This window comes from Lycium ferocissimum, chromosome 10 (assembly GCF_029784015.1).
Source record: "Lycium ferocissimum isolate CSIRO_LF1 chromosome 10, AGI_CSIRO_Lferr_CH_V1, whole genome shotgun sequence".
NCBI classification, from domain to species: Eukaryota; Viridiplantae; Streptophyta; class Magnoliopsida; order Solanales; family Solanaceae; genus Lycium; species Lycium ferocissimum.
Genome location: NC_081351.1, coordinates 52,419,808 through 52,435,336, shown reverse-complemented (window position 1 = coordinate 52,435,336; position 15,529 = coordinate 52,419,808). Strand labels below are relative to the sequence as shown.

The following is a 15,529-nucleotide window of genomic DNA, read 5'->3' as shown; positions in this document are numbered from 1 at the left end:
ATCATGCTCATACTTGTCAAAGCTGAAAGAATGTTCTTTTTCAAGGCACGGGGACGATTTTAGTCCAACTCACCAGGACAGGGCAAGGCAGGAAAAGTATCCTCAAGTCAAAACTACTTAATTAAGGAGCAACATTATCCTATAACAAAGACAATAGAAGAAGAATTTTCAGTGCAAAGCCCGAAGAGTACTATCCTGACAGAGATGAGCATTTAAATCATCAATCTCACAAACTTAAAATCTGATTTACTTCTCTTTGAACAAGCAGAGGTTGATTTGAAAATGAGACTCACCTAATTTCCGGTATTCATAGGTCAATAATGGACCATCAGCTATGAAAGGTAAACAAGCAAGAATATGCTTGACAAGAGGAAAACGGAAGGACGATATTATCAAGGATCTGAACAAACCTACGAGACAGCCGATACTCTGCAGCCACCGTAAAGACTTCTCTCTAGCTTCTAGTTTTCATGTATAAATCATACACCTCAGGCATCTTCGCCCTAAAAGGCAACACATATTTCTCTAGGAATTGCAATTCAGTACATTTGACAACAGTGTAAAGACATAGCTTCCCTTTTACCAGTTGGTTTTCTTTAAGAAACTTCAAGATTTCATTCCTGGGCATGACCCTCTTCTCCAAACTATACTTTAAAAGTGGCGCATGAGAAGCCAGATAACTAGGTTCATACCCCAGTTCGTTCATGAAAAACTTCAATGTAATCCTTATCTTAGCCTCTGATGTAGTCAAACAGTAAGGAAGCTTTCTCACCATCTTGCAGATATCAGAATCAGGCCATCCAAAACTCCGGTATATATCAAATTTCCTTTCTAATTTCGATTCATCAAACGACCCAAGTACTTCTACGGCGTGAAGAAACGTCAGTGACACGGGAGGCATACGAAAATTAATTTCTAGTCGATGCACTGCTCTCTCTAGCCACTCAGGGTTATTAAGCAGAAACCTAGGACGCCGATGGAAAGCCTTATCAATATCCTTTCTTGAAAAGCCAAGATTTTGCAAAAATGATATATTGGGTGGCATAATTTTAGGGAGATTACAGCCAAGCAATCTAGGCTCTTTCATAACAATTCCAGCTACAGAATCATGACTGCCCAACAACTCCCTTAGATAAACAAGATTAGGTTCTATAATAGTATGTAAACCTCTTGTTAAGAAATTTTTCTTGATTAATGTAACAAGGTCAGAGCCAGATAAGCCAAGTTGTTGTAAAACCTTAATTTTGGGTTGAAGGTTTTTGTCAACACGACAAATCAACAATTTAGGGGTAGAAGAAATGAGGGTTTTGATCTGTAATTTGTTAATACCCATTTGGTCAAAGACATCAAGTAACAAATGGGGCTCATAGTTTCTGAGTCTTGAAAGAGTTACCTTGCAGCTGGTAGAAATGGCTTCTTGTGTTGAGAAACCAAGTGAATTCACCATGAAGTCTACCAATACATTGGCACTGGAACTCGTTGCCGCTGGAACAGTGGAGTAAAAGAGCTGAAATCTGAAGGAAAAGAGATGTTTTTGTGCGCCATTACTACCAATTCTAAACATCGCTGCAAGCATAGGGCAGGGAAGGGAAATTTTAGCCCTGGACAACTTTAAGGAGGAGGATTATATTTTAACCAAAAGTATAATAACAGGTTATAGTTGTCCCCAAGGTATAATTCCGGGTATATTTGGCCCTTTTTTCACTAGTACAGCACACGCAGGGTTGGGCACGGCACGGCATGGTACGGTATTTGAAATTTTAATACGATATGATACGGTATTTGAAATTTCTGTACGGTAATTTCGATTTTCAGTTTTTAAAAATATTATACCATTACCGTACCAAATTAATTCGGTATGGTTCGGTATTTTAAAGTTCGGTTTCGGTATTTTATGGTACGGTAAATCGGTACCATAGTTTGTCCGACTTCGACTTACATATACTCATATCGTGGAGAATTATGACTTCCGTTATTTAAGAAACATCTCAATTATTATGTACTAAACACCTTACACATGAAAAAATATTCAAAAAAAAAAAGTACAAGCAATCCCCTTCGTAAATCAATTAAACAAAAAAGACATTTAAATTTAGATAGAGTAGTTAAAATTCCAACGTTTAAACAATTAGTTTTCTAATAATACTAGTTTATATATTTGTTAGTAATATAATACTAAGACATATGAATTGTATATGTAATTATATACTTCGGTATGGTATTCAGTATTTTGGTATTTTCTTTATGAATACCGAATACCATACCGAATACCAAACTTTTTAGAAATGCATACCAAATACCATGATACTAAAATCGCGATATAAAAAATTTTGATTTCGGTATGGTAATCGGTATCTACCATACCATGCTCACCCCTAACCCTTTGTTTGGATGGTTGTTTCCCATGGTTCATTAATGTACAGTATGGTATGGTACAGTATGACGTTGTATTGTATTGTACTGTATTAATGAACACAATGTTTGGATAGACTGTATCGTTTGTTGTGGTTTAATAACATTTGTATTGTTTGGTTTGATTGTATGGTACTGTATAATAACTTATAAATTTACGAAAATACCTTTAACTCTTAATTAGAAATTAATTTATATATATTAATAAAACTCAGGTAAAGAATAAAATAGGAACTTTAAAAAATAAGTAGGTAGTTGGTGGGGTGGTGTGAGGTAGGTGGTTGTGGGATGAGAGTGGGGGTAGTGGGTGGTAGGGTAGGGGTGAGTGGTTGTAGGGGTGGAGTTGGGTGGTGGTGAAGGGAAGTGGATAGGGGTGGTGGAGGGGTGGGTGGTGTGAGGTGGGTGGTGTGGGATGAGGGTGGGAGTGAGTTGTTGTAGGTTGGGGTTGGACGGTGGTGAGGGGTAGTGGGTGGTGGAAGAGTGGGGTAGTTGGGTGTGGGGGTGGATGGTAAGGTAGGGTGGGGGTGGATGGTAGGGTAGGGTGGGGTTGAGTGAGAGGGTGGAGGTGAGCGGTATGGTGGGGGTGGGTGGGGTGGATGGTGGAGGGTGGGGTATAATGGAGAAATGAAATACGTAACCACGGAAAAACTACCAAATCAAGTGGTTTCAAAAATTGGGACTTTTCATGGTTATATAACCATGGAATAGGCCACGCGGGTTTCACCATGCATGCGTAATTTTTAAGAACAATGGAAACAAACATGGCTTCATAGAGAACCATACATTAATGAACCACGGAAAACCACCATCCAAACAGGGTACAGGGGCATATTTGGTCCTTTTTCGAATAAAAAGTGGCTTAACGTATTAGAAATGGCTCAAAAATGTCCTCGTTCATTTTTTGGATCAATTTTATTCTTCCTTCCACCCATTATGATAGAATGCCCTTATTAGTAGATTTAAATCTAAAATTGCCCCTACTTTTAACAAAAAGTTCATGCAGAATATACGATTTTTTTAACTAAATATATGACATTATTTTTATTGATTCACATGTAACTACGTACATTCAAATCCTCATTAACCCAAACCCATCTTTAAAAGGCTCCAAACTTTTTCTTCACCATCCAATATAGGACCTTAACTTTTTCGATTTGTTTACTAAAGTGAAATTCTGACTCGGTATTTTCTGATTGATGTCTACTTTACTCTTATGATTTGACTAGCAATCGCACGGGCCGAACATGAACATGTCTATTCACTTTAATTAGCCAGTCTTTAAGGTTTGTATTTTGAAAACAACTTTTAAAAACAGTCTATTGTTATTATATGTAGCAATATATACAAAATGTATTTTATATACCATCAATTTAGTTATAATTAAAAAATAGAGGTTAAAAATTAAAAACATATGATGGAATTAAGTCTTTGAGATGGAAAGAGTCGGACTTTTTTCTCATTGTCATGACAATGAAAGTTGTTCATCAATGTGAAAAGAAAATTAGTAAGAATATGAGGAAAAATTAATATTTTGATTCTAAATTTTTTTCTTTTAAATTCTTTAATATCTTATATGTATACCGACAGGTTGATATCCATTTCAATTAACTAAGCGTACATTTCGGATCAAACATAAGAACCATTGTTGTATATATTGGATTTTTTAAAAGCAAAACTAACAAAATCTTTTTATTAAATTAATTAAAAAATATATTATAATTTTTTATATTAACAATCAAAGAAATCAAAATTAGAAAGATATATGTTATATCGTAAATCACCAAATTTAATTCGGAAATGAAAATATAAAGTAGTACTCCCTCTGTCTCAAAAAGATTGTCCTCTTTTGACTTGACACAAAGTTTAAGAAATAAAGGAAGACTTTTGAAATGTGTGGTCTAAAACAAGTCTTGGATATTTGTGTGGTTGTAAATCGTCTCATAAAGTTAAATTGTTTCTAAATATAGAAAGGGGACAATCTTTTTGGGACAGACTAAAAAGGAAAGGAGGACAATCTTTTTGGGACAGAGGGAGTACATTTTATAAATGTAAAGAAACAATAATCAGAGACTGCAAAGGAGAGTAAAATAAGTAAAGTATTGACAAAGAAGGAAAACAGGGATAAAAGTCACTCCCTCCCTTCACTTTTACTTGTCCACGTTAATATATCAAGAAAAAGAAAATTTTCTTCTACTTATTTTACCCTTCACATTAATTAATCATTTTCAAATTATTTTTACGAGGCTAATGAGACTATATACCAATAAATATGGATATTATGATAAAAGATATACTTCATTTATTAATTCTTAAAGAACTTGAAAAGTCAAAAGAGGACAAGTTATGTGTAGGAGAATTAAAATTGAAGTGCATACGTATATACATGAGAAGAGAATAAATACTCAGTACTATGACATATATTCAAGTGGGATAAAAAAGTAGTTGGTTAAAGTGTATAATTTATATAACTTTTGGTACAAATTTGCATTGCCATTGTTCGTCCTCTCTTTACATTTAAAGTATTGACAAAGAAGAAAAACGGGGATAAAAGTCACTCCCTCCGTTTACTTTTACTTGTTCACGTTCACATATCAAGAGAAAGAAATTTTTGTTCTTATTATTAATTTTACCCTTCACATTAATTACTCATTTCAAATTATTTTCGAAGGCTATTGAGACTTACACCAATAAATATGAATATTATGGTAAAATATATACTCCCTCTGTCCCATATTACTTGTCACTTTTTCTTTTGCACGCCCCTTAAGAAATCATAAATAAAAGATGTATTTTACTATCTTATCCCTGTCTCTCTCCAATAAATACATTCTAATCAAAGTTGACTATTTTCAAGAACATTTATTACTAAGGGTAAGATGGGAAAGATTTAATTAATTTTATCTTTGTTTTGTAAATGAACATGTAATTTGGACATATATTTTTAGTAATGTGGCCAAGTAATGTGGGACGGAGAGGATAAGATGGGAAAGATTTAATTAATTTTATTGATTTTATAAATGAACAAGTACTTTGGACATATATTAATTAATTTTATCTTGATTTTGTAAATGAACAAGTAATTTGGACATATATTTTTAGTAATGTTGAGTTCTTCATTTATGAACAAATAAAAGTGCACGGAGGAAATAAATATGTGTCGAAGAATTAAAATTGAAGTGTATACGTGTATACATGAGGAGAGAATAAATATTACGTGGGATAAAAAAACAGTTTAGTAATGTGGCCAAGTAATATGAGACGGAGGGAGTACTTCATTTATGTTACACCTCGAAAAAAAATTTCGTTGATGCACAGTGAATAGACTAACGAAGAGCACAAAGTATACGGTATTGCAATAAGTAAGGAATGACATTTGATGATCCTAATTGAGATTTCAAAGATGTTCGAGGTAAGAGAAGAAAGTTTGCCAAGAGGAGGCAAGGCATAAGATAGGTATTGGAAAGGATTTACGAGTGACAAGTTAATGATGACTTAATGATGTTTTGGAGAAGAGTTATAACATCCCTTAGATTGTTAATGAGGTGATAAACAAGTGTTAAGAAGGTTCCCTAAGGATTGGAGATCAAACGAGTCGACGAGAATGAGTTCGGAAGAACTGGGCATTATACATCCCAACATACTGGCCGTATAAAATATACTGGCCGTATGTTTGGCCGTATAGTCAGCCCAGATGGCCAGCCTCCTTTGGACCAAATCTACGGCCAGACCTACGGTCAGTATAATTTATACGGACCGTATGTTGGTCCGTAGAAATTGGTCGGGACAGATGGAGTAAAGGTATTAAGTTCATTTCATTTTATTTCTCCTTCACTCCCCTTCTCTCTAGAACTCTCTAGAATATTTGTCCACACTTCTCCCACAAGAATTCAAGAGATATTAGTGATCAACTTCATCAAACCAAGAGAATCAAGTGTAGAAACCGTTAAAGTTCATCCAAGACAAGGAATCCAAGTGAAGGTGAAACTAGGGTTTTGCTCAAGTGAAGTGTTTCCACCCAAGTCCATTCCTACACCATCTAAGGTAAGTTTTATGGTATTTCCATGTTGTTTAAGGTATTGAGACATTGAGAGACTTGGATTGTAGAAGAATATAGAAAATGGGTCTTGAATGTGAGAATAGTGATATTTGTGAGAAGTAGCTTGGGTTGAGTCATGATTCTTGATATGTTGTGGTTATAATCATGTTATTATAGATGTTTGGGAGTTGATGTATGATATGGAGGAAGTTGTATAAACAAAGGAGATGCTGCCCAATTTTCTCTAGCTTTAGTCAAGTATGCTAAGCTATCGATTTTCTAATGTTAGTATAACTCTAATGAAGGTAGAAACGTAAGCATTGAAGGAGAACGTTCAAGCGATAGAATAGTCGAACGAAAAGGTATGTAAAGTTAACCCTTCTTTCAATAAGGCATGGTTCTTTGGCTATACACCTATCCTTTCATGAGCCTATGATGTCCTCCAAATGATTCTATCTTTAAAAGCTACTAAGCTCATGATTCTTGATATGTTACGATTGTACTAAATTCCTTGTATGATGAGTAATCCTCTAGGGATAGATGTAATGAACGACGATAGTAATGATGCTAAAGATGTTTATGAGCTTTTATGTATATGTGTCTATGTATGACTATTATGAAACCCCGAGCTTATATGGCCGGGTAGAATATATATATATTGCGCGCGCACCACTGCAGTTGGGTGCGGATAACCCTGAGCCTTGGTAGGCCAGGTATGGGCAACCCTGAGCCTCGGTAGGGCCAGGTATGTATACTCACCGAGCCTTGCCATGGCCTGGTATGTGAAACACCGAACCTTTATGGTCGGGTATGCTATGTATATGATGTGGATATGTATACGATATGAATATGAATATGAATACGAATATGCTATGTATATGATATGGATATGTATACGATATGAATATGAATATGAATACGAATATGCTATGTATATGATATGGATATGTATACGATATGAATATGAATATGAATACGAATATGCTATGAATATGAAACTGGATACGAATACGGATACGGATATGGATTTATGTACACGGTTACGCATTAGAAATGGAAAGCCCCTATGAAAATCAAGTAAGTGTTTATGACGATGGTTCTGCTACCTCCCATCTTATGCTATTTCTTATGTCGTCTATTATGCTTTCATAATGATGTTGATCATGCTTTACATACTCAGTACATTCTTCGTACTGACTTCTTTTTGTTTGTGGACGGTGCGTCATTGTTATAGCCCGTACTTCGTACGTTCGGATGTTGCGAGACCATGGCGAGAAGTTAAGGACAAGGCTATGTTCTGAAGTAATTTTAATGTGCGAGTTGTTAGGAATATTAATTGTGGGCAATGGTAGTATGGAAAATATTGAGAAAGGCTAAGGGCAAGAAGAGAAATTCGCAAAAAGGGGCCGTGAAAATAATGCGGAAGGTTAGGGACAAAATGGTAATATTGAGAAAAGTCGAGGGGCAAAACGGGAATTTCCCCAAGGGTTCATGAAAATTCTAAAAAGGGCCAAATTGGCCATGTGACACAAAAGAAAAAGAAAAGAATAGAAAATGATGATGACAAGTAAGTCATCTTTGGGTACAAGAATTTCAAGAAAAATCAAGAAAAGAAAAGAAGAATCTAGAGAGGGGGCATGTGCCCCTCACATGCTTGAGGACTTATGTGTATATATATATGTGTTCATCTTACCATACAAGGGAAAAGCAAAAAAAAAAAAAAAAAAAAGATGAACAAAGCCAAGGCCATTCGGCCAAGGCTAGCAAAAAAAGAAAGGAAAAGAAAAAATTTCAAGTCTTTAATCCTTGGTTTAAAAATTATGTTCTTCAAGTATTTCTACCAAGTCAAGGGTGCTCTTTAATGTGGTGCAATTGTTGGAGCAAGAAAACCATCCTTTGTGGCAAGTTCAAGATTCTAGTGAAGTGGGAAGTTAAGGAAAAAGGTAAGATTTCATGCTCTTTTATGTGTTATGGATGGTTATAGGTGTTGTAGTGCATAAATATGGATGAAATTCATGAAACATAGATGTATGGGAGTTGGCCGAATGGTGTAGTGAAGTGGTAAGGTGTGTTGAATTGATTTTGTGTAGAATTTTAATGGTTGTTTTAGATGGTTTGTATATGTTTTAGTATAGAAAATGGATGGAAAGCATGGAAATTTATGAAATATTGCATGATTCAAGTTTGGCCGTGTGGTGTTGTAAGGTATAGAAAAATGAATGAAGATCATGGAATATGCATGTTATGGTATATGAAAATGGATGAAAAACATGAAAGATGGTGTGTTGAAAGTTGAGGCCGTGTGTATGTGTCCTTGGTGTGAGTATGATGAACAAATTTTATTTAATGTTATTTGATTGTTGTGTATGTTGTGGAGTGTGAAATGAATGAAATTTATGTGGTGTATCGGTTCTTTGTTGTAATGTATAGAAAAGAATGGAAATTCATGAAAACTTATGTATTGTTGTTGTGGCCGAAAGGTATAGAATTGGTAAGTTATGGTAATTGACGTTATTTGACATTTTAGTTGTTGTCGTTATGGATTATGTTATGTAGAATAAAGGTTGTTGTTGAAGTTAAAGTAAGTGAAGGATAATGAAATGTGTAGTATGTTGTTTGAGTTGATGGAAGATTATGTGAATTGAATTGGATTGAATTGAATGTTGAAGCATTGTTAGAATAATTGTTGGTAATGTTGTTAGTTTGGTAGGGTTGTATTAGGGATTGTTGTTGATTGAAATCGGCCAAGTTAAACTTGGTGGCATGGTATATTCACGGGGGAAGTCTTTTGAAATTTCGGTAGACAAATGATTACTTTGAATTCCAACTTCTAGATGCTCAAATTGACAATTGGTAAATGTGACCAAATCGTAGATTTTAGCGGATTTGCGGCTTGGATTTGGAGTAGCGAAGGAGCGAGAAAGAGGTATGTAAGGCTTCACTTTCCTTTCTTGGCATGTCTAGATGTAATAGAGGTGAATACGGGCCTCGGGGACCATTCCTTTCCTCGGAATCCAAGATTGAAATTAGTTACTATTCATTCGGTAAATTGAAATAGAAATTGTGCAAAATGTGAGAACAATCTCCTAGACCTCTAGAACTTGCATAAATGAGACCCGGTTACCTTAAAACTCTCATAAGTAATGTCACGAAACGTATTACACGTAAATTGTGTGCGCCGCCTCATTTGACCCGAGGTGGGCCCCTTGTCCCGGATTTTCCTTATCGTTTCATTTGGCTTGTTTTGGAGTGGAATCTAAAAACCGATCCTTTGTCCGATTATCGAACGATAGGTACAACGCTATCTAATGTAAATGTGTCTATGATGACCATGACAACGACAATGCTAAGAAAGAACATATGTCCATGATAAGTATGACAAAGATGATTCCTTGACTAGGGTGAAGAATATGATCTTGTAACGACAACGATGGAGTCGAAAATGAGAAAATGCCTACGATAGATACGTTGACGATATGTTGTTGTTATAAAAATGAAAATATGGAAATGTTAAACTATTTACGGATATCCCAAGACTATTATAGGTAATGACTATTCTAAGGATTCTACACACATGGAATTATGCTTTATGACCCCGATTGATGTGTGTACCGACATACGTACATATATATATGATAACGGGAACCGAGCGCTATATAGACGATAAATATACATGATATAAGTATATGTATATGACAAGAGAGAGAGCCGGGCGCTATAGACGCCAATATTTATACGTGATATATATATATATATATGATATAAGTATGTGCGTATGACAAAAAGAATCGGAAGCGCTATAAATATTGATATATATATATGATATGAGTATACGTATATGATGAAAGAGCCGGGCGCTATAGACGCCGATAAATTTACGGGGGAAAATGGAGATAAGGGCGAGGAGCGTTATATACGCATATCCACGATCGGTTGGAGTATGGCACATGATATCGTCCGGACGCGGGATGCCGGACGCGGGATGTGCATATTATGGTTAAATGGATCGGTGTGACGCCTCGACAATATGATATACTTTATTTTTATGTATATATGTATATATATATGAGTAAGGAAAGCTAAAAAAAGCACGAGCGTACGCGAGGGCACTTATATGTACGGGTTACATAACATCACATAGTGCGGTCTATGTTTCCATACGATTTTACTCTCGTACGAACGTTACGGTTTAACACGTGATATGTTCCATATGTACGGTACGGCTTCTCGATATGTTTCATATGTACGAATACCCTCTTTACATGATGTGCTCTACGACTCTTACTATGTTGTTCTTGTTCATGCCTTGCATACTCGGTACAATTCTCGTGACCCCCTCTTCTTCGGAGCTGCGTTTCATGCGCGGTACACCCGGACGGATTGAATTTAATATAGAAGATGTTCCGGCGAAGTTGGCAAGCTCCACTTGGCTTTGGTGTAAGCCGAGTCGGAAGTACACGTGCCGGGATTTACGATTACGGTTAGAGACTTTGCGGAGACGAGTCGTGGGTACCGAGAGAGTCGGTACGTCGGTGGCTTCATAGGCCAATGTGTCGGTTTGTATTATGATATAAGTCTTATACGGTTATAAATTCGATTTGCTTGGAAAGCAACGGAAGAATACTTTAGTGAGCCTTATCATGTGTATTTGACTTAGGAAAAGAGAAAAAAAAAATTTTTACGCATGGAATAAGAGTCAGAGGGTTCGCTCGGCCCTAGGTAAGGGTCGGGTGCCCATCACACCCTGATCAAGATCGGGGCGTGACAGTCATGCCCGCAGGTGGCCAGGGAGACAGGCTTGATCCATAGCTTTATTACTCAGGGACTACATAGTGGAGCTCCATTTCATTCGGAGCTACAACTTTTGGTACTTATTCTTTTGTGTACATACTTATGGGCATGGCGAGGTCCTGTCCCGCCTATATGATATGACATACTCTCTTTAGAGGCTCGTAGACATGTGTATATGGTTAGATATATTTGGCCTTGTCAGCCCATATTTTTGGATATCATTTTGTAGCCTCGTCGGCTTATGTACATTGTCGTGGGCATAAATATTGATGGTGGTATATAAATGTATTATTGCCCAATGGAAATAGTATGAATGATGGATAGAAAGCATGATCTAGCTATGTGGCTCAACCTGATGTAAATGTGAATGTACGATAAGGAGGTGCCGGGTGGGCTAGCACACAGTGTCGTTGTGGCCCTCCGGTTGGATCGTGACAAAAGTGGTATCGAACGGTGTCCTAGGGTGTGTCTACGGCGTGTCATTAAGTCTTGGTTATGGGTGTGTTGCGCGCCCGCTTATAAACAAAAGGCTGCCCGGAGCATTTTAGGGAATGAATGACCTTCTTTCTTCATAAGATCGTGCGATAGAGCTATGATATAAGAACTTCTTTTCCTTAACGGTGTTATGTATTTCGAGAGATGCTGTAAAGAGAAAGGCTACAACGGCCAAAGGGCAAGACGGTGGCGAGAAAGAGGGGAAAGAGCACGCCGACGGTTGTAGATGAAAGTGAGTCCCGAGAATGCGGCTCGATCTCGGTCCTCTCGTTCGGTGCCCTGTTCCCGAGGAGCGTGAGGGAGACCTCGTCTCGGCTCCCGGCTTCTCACGGCTCCTCGGATGCTTCGAGGCCAAGATGTAAAAAGACCATTCATTTGCTTACTCGATTGGTTCTTTTGCCGGACTCGGCGGCGGGGGTACGGGGCAAGGTGATAGAGCATTGGTGCAGGGCCCGTAATTTTATTAGCTTGAACCCTCCAGAATTCTATGGATCAAAGCCGGATGAGGACCCTCAGAATTTTATTGATGGAATGTTGAGGACACTTCAGTTGATACATGCTTCGGACATCGAATCGGTGGATTTAGCATCCTATAGATTGAGGGATATTGCGGTATATTGATACACGGTTTGGATGGCTTCACGGGGAGCCAATGCGCCTCCAGGTATGGCGAGAATTTGTAATGCTTTCCTCAGGCATTATACGCCTCTAGAGTTCGGCGAGCTAGAGCCGATAAGTTCTTAAATTTGAGGCAAGGAAGTATGAGTGCTCTAGAGTATAGTCTCCGCTTCAATTCTCTGGCTAGGTATGCTTCGGCCATGGTAGTGGATATGGGTGACCGAGTGCACCGCTTTGTGAGAGGCCTAGGGACACATTTGATGGATAAGTGCTTAACTGCGTCCCTTCAGGACAACGTGGATATTTCACGCATTCAAGCCCATGCTCAAAATTTAGAAGAGAGCCTACAACAACAAAGAAGTGAGCGTGAGCATGATAGAGGGTATAACAAGAGGGCTAGATCTTGGGTCCGATGGTGAGTATAGGGGCGAGGGCGCAAATAACGGTTTGCAGACGTTTAGACCGTTACGACTAGTGTGCCTCCCCGATTTTACGGCGAGGAGATTAGATAGGTCTGCCTGTTCCGGGCGGTCGGTATTTTCGGTTCTCGGTTCGGGGTGATTCGGGTCGGGCGAGGCCACCGTTGCCACGATGTTCTAGTGTGGGAAGTTACGTTGGGGTCGGTCTGGAATTGGGTTCGGAAGGTTCGCTATTCGTATGGTCGGCGAACATATTACTGCGTGATTGTCCCTCGGTTGGTGGTAGAGGTAGGACCCGGCCTTCGGGGGTCGGTAGTCGGATCTTCGTCATGCAGTACGCCACATGGGGCTAGGTTCGCATGCGCCCGGTCGGCCGGGTGGTAGAGGTAGGGGAGGGTCCCCGGTCCACAGCGGTCCTCGGCACGTATTTATGCTTTGGTACAGACGTCGAGATCTTGAGTCTTCTCGATGTTGTCACGGTATATTATCGGTATTTTCTCATAATGTATATGCTTTGATAGATCAGGGCTCCGCGTTGTCATATGTTACTCCATATATTGCGGGTTGGTTTAGAGTCAGCTAGGAGTCGATCAAAACTTTTGAGGTGTCCACAGTTGGTGAATCGGTAATAGGCTAGTCGAGTATATAGAAGTTGTATAGTTGTGATTTGTGACCATGGTACTATGGTTGACTTATGAGTTAAAAATGGTGGACTTTGATGTTATTATGGGCATGATTGGTTGGCTTATTTGTATGCCAATATTGATTGTAGAATGAAGGTCGTTCGTTTCCGTTTCGGAGAACCGGTTTAGAATGGAAAGGAAATACTATGTCACCAAAAGGTGAGGTTTATTTCTATCTCAAGGTAAGGAAAATGATCACAAAAGGTTCGTTTATCATCTAGTTCGGGTTAAAGAGATGTAGAACCGCTAACCTTCAATCCGTCCGGTGGTGAATGAATTTTCGGATGTGTTCCGAAGAGCTTCCGAGGCCTCCGAAGAGCGGGAGAGATTGATTTTGCTATTGATGTGTTGCAGGCCATGACGTATATCTATTATCTTTAGAATGGCTACGCGAGTTGAAAGAGTTGAAGGAGCAATTTGAAGAACTTCTTTGAAAGGCTTTATTGGGCACAGTTCATCCCGTGGGGAAGGCTTTTGGCTCAGTATTTGTCGAAATAAAGATGGCTCCTTGCGAATGTGCATTGACTATCGACAATTGAATAAGGTGACGATTAAGAATAAATATCTCTTCCGAGGATTGATGACTTATTTGACCAATTACGATGCGCCAAATGGTTTCAAAGATAGATTTGAGATGCGGGTATCGTTAAGTGAGGAGTTAGGGAGAAAGATATCCCTAAGACAACCTTGAACAAGATATGACCATTTTGAGTTAGAGTGATGTCATTTGGACTAACTAATGCACCGGTAGTGTTTATGGATTTGATGAACGATGTGTTCAGGCCCTTCCTAGATTTACTTGTGATTGTATTCATCGATAATATCTTGGTGTATTCTAGATCCGAGGAGGAACATGCGGATCGAGCAACGTCTTTGTCCTTGAGTTCTTGAGCCTAGAGTTGTTTTAAAATTTTTTCTAAGTGTGAGTTTTTGTTGAACTCAGGCGAAACATTTTGGGGCACGATTGTTTCTGTGGTATTCGGGTAGATAGCCAAAGATTAAAGTAGTGAAGACTTTTGAGCGGTCTAATGGGGATTTTTATTAAAGCGAGATCTAATGTTGAGGCATATCATATTCCTCTTTTTTTTACTGGGATATGAGAAATTAGGTCTCATACATGTGGTAAAAACCACTGAAGAAACTATTACCGTTGATAGTGATCATGCTACTTTTAGGTTATTATCTGAAAGTAATTTATTTCCTTATAGGGAAACTCATAGATTCATGCATGTCGGTCTAGTATAGGTTGTATTTAAGCCACTTATGTTAAGAGGCTTACCAGAAAACTTTATATCAGCTTTAAGAGATAGCAGGACCCAGAACTGGAAAAAATCCCTAATAGGGACAGTCCAAACCAGTTTGGCATATGGTCCTGTATATTTTAATGCTTATCCTAACTTGTAGGTGACCTTGCAGGATGAAAATTCGCTAAACGCTTTAATATTAAGTGTCAAGTTACATGGCTATGATTATATGCCTGAAACTAATATGTATTTGCTAAATATATTTTAAACCATTATATACTATGAATCCTATGTGCAAAATTATGGATTTCAAAAATGAAACTATTTTAATAGAAACTAATTTTGGTAAATCCAAGGTTACAACCCGCAGACCTATCAAATGGGATAAATTGATTTTCCCAAAGAATGGGTCATAGAGGGAGTTGCCCCTCCCCAGAATAATCTAAATACAGATATTATTGAAATTGAGAAACTCAGGATAGGACTATCAACTGAGTTGCCAGAACCAAAATCATTGGTAAACAAAAGTGAAAATAATAGTATCGATACAAGGTCAGATTATTCCGTCAAATTCTTTATATCATTCTTATATTGTGCACAATTGTGATTATGTTAGATCTCGAAAATCTAGGCTCACTTCTCGGATCGGAAAACAAATAATTGTGACCATTTTACCCCTGCTAGTTCCTTTTCGAGACTAGGAGCGAGTCTAGTGATAACTTAAGGAGTTAGAATTCTGAAATAAAGGCCTTTGATTGTATTTGTGCACTCATTTGAAAACTTGACTTATTTTCGTTGGGGGGTTGACTTAGTAAATTAACCTCCTTTTTT

The 15,529-nt window shown here is 37.9% G+C and overlaps 1 protein-coding gene across 1 annotated transcript; it reads right to left on the bottom strand.

The window, feature by feature from the left end:
- Nucleotides 1-454: 454 nt before the first annotated feature.
- On the bottom strand, nt 455-1,564 carry LOC132035005 (transcription termination factor MTERF2, chloroplastic-like). The gene has a single exon (XM_059425329.1). The coding sequence runs from the start codon at nt 1,562-1,564 to the stop codon at nt 455-457; it is 1,110 nt and encodes a 369-aa protein (XP_059281312.1).
- Between the last annotated feature and the right edge of the window lie 13,965 nt (nt 1,565-15,529).

What these genes read in the sequence shown, in the direction of transcription:
- LOC132035005 (XM_059425329.1), bottom strand. Translation starts at nt 1,564, where the DNA reads ATGTTTAGAATTGGTAGTAATGGCGCACAAAAACATCTCTTTTCCTTC.